At 41.6% G+C, this 5,842-nt stretch overlaps 1 protein-coding gene across 1 annotated transcript; it reads left to right on the forward strand.

Moving 5' to 3' along the window:
* The first annotated feature begins 2,667 nt into the window (after window positions 1–2,667).
* PF4 (platelet factor 4) lies at window positions 2,668–4,662 on the forward strand. The gene is made up of 3 exons (XM_003832331.6): window positions 2,668–3,626; window positions 3,947–4,073; window positions 4,199–4,662. Exons 1-3 carry the CDS (start codon window positions 3,536–3,538, stop codon window positions 4,284–4,286), a joined length of 306 nt encoding a protein of 101 aa, XP_003832379.1. The 5' UTR covers window positions 2,668–3,535; the 3' UTR covers window positions 4,287–4,662.
* Window positions 4,663–5,842: the final 1,180 nt, after the last annotated feature.

Raw genomic sequence — 5,842 nt, forward strand, 5'->3', positions numbered from 1 at the left:
AAAAAAAAACAAAAAAACATTAAAATCTGGGTGTAAGATTGTAAAAACCCAGCGTGTTGCCCATCCATATGCAAAATCATCCCTCCCCTTCATTCTCTCTGCTGTTAACTCAGAAGGGGCTTCAAGTTTCAGGTTCATAAACACATATGAATTACAAAACGTTCTGCAACAGCCATTGTGTTGGATACAGGATGTTCAAAAATACAGTCATGTTTTGCTTAACAATTGGGATACATTCTGAGAAATGCATCATTAGGTGATTTTGTCATTGTGTGAACATCATAGGGTGTGCTTACACAAACCTAAATGGTATAGCCTACTACAAACCTAGGCTATATAGTACAGCCTATTGCTCCTAGGCTATAAGCCTGTACAGCATGTTACTGTGCTGAATACCATAGGAAGTTGTAACACAATGGTAAATATTTGAGTATCTAAACATCTGTAAGTGTAGAAAGATATAGTAAAATTATGGTATAAAAGAGTAAAATGGTACACCTCTATAGGGCAGTTACCACAAATGGAGCTTGTAGGACCGGAAGTGGCTCTGGATGAGTCGGAGTGTGAGTGGTGAGTGAATGTGAGGGCCTAGGACATGACTGTACACTTCTTTAGGCTTTGTAAACACTGTACACTTAGGCTACACTAAATTTATAAAAAATATTTTTTCTTCAACAATAAATTAACCTTAGATTACTGTATTTTTTATTTATAAACTTCTTAATTTTTAAACTTTTTGACTTTTGTAATAACACTTTAAACGCATTGTACAACTGTACAAAAATGTTTTTTCTTTATATCGTCATTCTATAAGCTCGTTTTCTTTTTTATGTAGTTATTTATTTATTTATTTATTTATTTATTTATTTTAGAGATGAGGTCTTTCTCTGTCACCCACACTGTAGTGCAGTGACATGATCATAGCTCTCTGCAGCCTCAAACTCTTGGGATCAAGTGATCTTCCTTGATCTTCACTAAAGATGTGCACCATCATGCCCAGCTAATTTTCGAAAATTGTTATTGAGAAGGGAACTCATTTGGTACCTAGGATGCTCTCGAACTCCTGGTCTCAAGCGATCCTCCTACCCCAGCCTCTCAGGCTGGGATTACACCCATGAGCCATAGAGCCTGGCTAATTGTTTTTTGTTTTGTTTTGTATTTTTTATTTTTCACACTTTTCTGTTAAAAATTAAGATGCAAAAACACATATCAGCCTAGGCCTACACGGAGTCAGGATCATCAGTATCACTATCTTCCAGCTCCTTGTTTTGTCCCACTAGAAGCTCTTCATGGGCAATAATACGCATGGAGCTGCCATCTCCTATGACAACAGACAGATGATAACAACTCATACTTCCTGAAGGATCTGTCTGAGACTGTTTCACGGTTAATGTTTTTTCTATAACTAGTAGAAAGAGTATATTCTAAAATAATAATAAAAAGTATAGTATAGTAAATACATAAACCAGTAACATAGTTGTTTGTTATTCTCATCAAGTATTGTGTACTATTCATAATTTTATGTGCTATACTTTTATAGAACTGGCAGTGAATGGGTTTGTTTACACCAGCATCCCCACAAACATGTCAGTAATACACTGCTTCCTATGACTTTACAACCATGAGGCAATGGGAATCACATCACTAGGCAACAGGAATTTATCAGCTCCATTATAATCTTATGGGACCATTGTCATATATGCAGTCTATTGTTGACCTAAATGTTATGTGCTGCACTACTGTATGTAAGTCACAGAGAATTGCACTTGAAAAGATCACTATGTGGTGGGAGAGGCAGATAAGTAGGCAAATAATTGCAACTATATATTACACATGTTAATACAGAGGTATGCTTCAATTGCTTGAAGGAGCAGATACATGAATATGTTAAAACTTCATCATCATCATTTTCAACACATCATCTTCGCTAATGTGGCACTTTGAATTGAGTCTCTACCAGTACACTGAAACAGTGATAACTGTTATAATCTCTGATTTCATAGTGTTTTCCAGTTTAGGAAACAAAACCATTTTTAACACTATGAAATACACACATACACACACACACACATACGTATCTCTGTGTTATATATATATATGTGTGTGTGTGTGTGTTACATGTGAGAAACAGGAAAGACAGAGTTCTGCAGGATAGAAAGGCAAGAGAACACAATTACATGTAGTTGTCAGGGAAGGGCCCTCTGAGGAACTGATACTTAAGCTGACTCCGGAAGTATAAATAAGTCTTAGTCAGGTGAAAAGGCAGGTAGTGGGAGAGTAGGAGGAAGAAATTACTCAGCTCAACAATTAAATTGCATATTTCTATAGAAGTCCAGTCCTACCACATATTAGAATATCAGCTTTTCCATGCAGTGGGCTCCTGACACCCTTTACCACTGTTAGTAAGTGTGATAGAGAACCTCTGGCTTTGGGTTGAGGGTGTACCTTGCCCTAATCAAGAGCCAAAGTCATTCTTTCTCAGAGAAGCGAAGACAGTCCATATGGATCTCTTCCCCTTTCCTATGTGGGATTCTATTGCATCCCCTCCACTGTCACCTCCCATCATTCTCACATTCAACTCCCAGATGCCTTGAATCCTCCTGCAGAGAGCATCACTTCTCCCCATCAACAGTGCAGCCCATCTCACCCTGTCACTAGCACTGGCTGAAGACACAGCAGGCACTGGGAGACATGGCCTGGCAAACTCTTCTTGTCCTCTCTTCTGGACTGTTATTCAGGATGGAAACAATGAAGAAACAGCCAGGCACTAAGCTTTTACAAAAAGAATGCATTCAAATATTACTTCTGCAATTTTTCCAAGAGTACGAGTAATGGGAAAATAGACCTTGCGTCCTACAGCATACTGGGTGATTGTTGGTGGAGCCTGGTAAATACCATCCAGAGACTAGGGAAGTTTTCCACATTCAGGTGAAATTCAAAAGAGTCATCGCCTAGAGACCAAATAAAACTTATTAGTAGCAGAAAATAATTGCGAATAACACATGCTTCGCACACAAAGCCACCAAACTCAGTAGTAATAATTGGTAGTTGCAGCTGGGAGGTTGGAAAGGAAACAGGAACTGTCAGGGTCCTGAAGGCACCTACTGTGTAAGTTGCATGATGACAGCAGAGAACTCTACTGTTAATACAACACAAAAAACATTCCTTTTCTGACTCAAGTTCTGTTTCTAACTCTACAAACGTGCTTGTATGTAAGTTGAGGTTAGAGGTCCCAGCCAAGGCAGCTGCCCAGAGCCTTTTCTTTCTTTCTTTCTTTTCTTTTTTCTTTTTGTTTTTCTTTCTTTCTTTTTTTTTTTTTTTTTGGTAATCTTGGCTGGCCAGAGCCCAAGTCTTCCCAGTACTATCTTAGTTTCCGCACCGCAGTTCCTCGCTGGTCCACTTCAGGCTTCCGGATTGGAAGGACAGCCGGGAATAAAACGTGCCGGTGAGGCTCAGGAGTCATTGGCCACAGAGACCCAGCCCGAGTTTCCCATCGCACTGAGCACTGAGATCCTGCTGGAAGCTCTGCCGCAGCATGAGCTCCGCAGCCGGGTTCTGCGCCTCACGCCCCGGGCTGCTGTTCCTGGGGTTGCTGCTCCTGCCACTTGTGGTCGCCTTCGCCAGCGGTGAGAGCAGAAGCCAGGCTGTGAGGGCCGGCAGCGGCGAGGGGGAGTCCGGGAAGCCCTGGGGCTGGGGAGGAATCCTCTAGGATCATGATCACAGCTACACTTAACGGAGTGCCTGCTGAGTGTCTGGCCACAGTGCCAGGCGCTGCACATGCGCCTACCACCTGGTCAGCACAACTTCTGTCTGGGGGAGGTGTGATTTATGGTTAAGGAAAAGAAGGCTGAAGGTAGTGGAAAAAGTCCCTAAAGTACCTCTGGCTACTCATGGAGTCACCACTCCCTCCCCTCCTCCTCTCTTACCCTCTCCCTTTCCCCCTCAGCTGAAGCTGAAGAAGATGGGGACCTGCAGTGCCTGTGTGTGAAGACCACCTCCCAGGTCCGTCCCAGGCACATCACCAGCCTGGAGGTGATCAAGGCCGGACCCCACTGCCCCACTGCCCAACTGATGTGAGTCCTCGCACTGCATCAGTCAGTGCTCGCGCTCCGTGCCTCCTCTGCCCATCCCTCCCCCTTCTAATGCCATTTGCAAACCCAAGGACTGAAAGTGACATCTCTTCTCTTTTCCCTGCCAGAGCCACGCTGAAGAATGGGAGGAAAATTTGCTTGAACCTGCAAGCCCCGCTGTACAAGAAAATAATTAAGAAACTTTTGGAGAGTTAGCTACTAGCTGCCTACGTGTGTGCATTTGCTATATAGCATACTTTTTTTTTTCCAGTTTCAATCTAACTGTGAAAGAACTTCTGATATTTGTGTTATCCTTATGATTTTAAATAAACAAAATAAATCAAGTGTAGTATAGTCAAAATACTTCTTAATAATAGTGCAAAAATTGTGTTGACGCATAACAATTTCATGGAAGAAAAAAATTCCGGTATCTTAAGCAAAAAGTATTTTGAAGGAAGGTGTGAATACTGGTTATGCTTGGTGTTACATGTTGGCTGATACATATTCATGCATTTACATGATTGCAGTACTTTATAGCTACATATTTACCTTGACCATTATTATTACCTTTGCCAATAAATATCAGTAACACTTATGCATTACTAGATGGCTTTTTAAAAAATTAAGTAAATAAATAAGACTGTTTTTATGCCCACAAATTCTGGAAACAAGGAGACGTACTAGATTATGATGTTTTTATTCATCCCTCAGGAAGGCACTGCTCTACTCTGGGGAGAAAGGAAGTTGTTGCAGTGTTGGTATATTAGTTACCTATGGCTTCTGTAACAAATCAACACAAACCCAGTGGCTTAAACAATACAAATGTATTATCTTGCAATTTGGGGGGTCACAAGTCCCAAGTGTGTTGAACATGCTAAACTCAAAGTATGATCATAGCTGTGTTTCTTCTGAAGGCTCTAAAAGAGAATCTATTTCCTTTCCTTTCTCAGCTTATAGAGGCATCTACATTCTTTGACTTATGGACCCTCCATTGATTTTCAAACTGCATCACTCCAACCTCTGCTTCCATTGTCACATCTCCCCTCTCTCCTCTGACCTTTCTGCCTCTAACTCTACCTACCTCTCTACCTACCTAGCCTTGTGAATTCGTTGGACCTGCTTGGATAATCCAGAAACCATTTCCATCTCTAGACATTAAAACATCTGTGGAGACTTTTTTGCCATTCTAAATGACATATTCATAGGTTGCAGAGAGTAGGGCATGGGGATCTCAAGGGTGGGGGGCATTATTCACCCTACCACAATGGGTCAGAAGGCAGAATCTAGCTGTGGAATGAGAAAGCTGCAGTCATTGTTCATGAGCTAATGTAATTTTTACCCAAGGTGACAATGTTTGTGTAGACATAGGATAAAAATACTAAGAGAAAATAGAACATGGTGCCATTCAATCTCTTTGGTGGTGGTGGAAAGTGTGGGTTTTTAGGGTGACAAACTAATTAAGAAAAACATAACTTACAGATGCTTAGGAAATGCCAGAATATCATCTAAAATTCCCACACCCACATTGCAAGTTAGAGAGTATTATTCCCAATATAGAGGTGAGCTGACAGTCTCGGGGAGGACACAGCTTGCGAGAGGCTGAGCGGATAAGTCTGACTCTCAACTCCCTCCTCTCGCTTTCACATTGTGCTGCCTTTCACACAGGCAAATGGCATGTTAGCTGATTCTGCAGACAGGAACTGTTCCATGAACTAGCTCTTGAAGGGGGCGGAGGAATTTGCCAGGGGGACAAAGGGAAGACAGGAACTGTC

Source organism: Pan paniscus, chromosome 3 (assembly GCF_029289425.2).
Source record: "Pan paniscus chromosome 3, NHGRI_mPanPan1-v2.0_pri, whole genome shotgun sequence".
In the NCBI taxonomy this organism is placed as follows: Eukaryota; Metazoa; Chordata; class Mammalia; order Primates; family Hominidae; genus Pan; species Pan paniscus.

What these genes read in the sequence shown, in the direction of transcription:
- PF4 (XM_003832331.6), top strand. Translation starts at nt 3,536, where the DNA reads ATGAGCTCCGCAGCCGGGTTCTGCGCCTCACGCCCCGGGCTGCTGTTC. An exon ending in TGTGGTCGCCTTCGCCAGCG is followed by an intron (nt 3,627 to 3,946) that starts GTGAGAGCAGAA and finishes TTTCCCCCTCAG; the next exon opens with CTGAAGCTGAAGAAGATGGG. An exon ending in TGCCCCACTGCCCAACTGAT is followed by an intron (nt 4,074 to 4,198) that starts GTGAGTCCTCGC and finishes TTTCCCTGCCAG; the next exon opens with AGCCACGCTGAAGAATGGGA.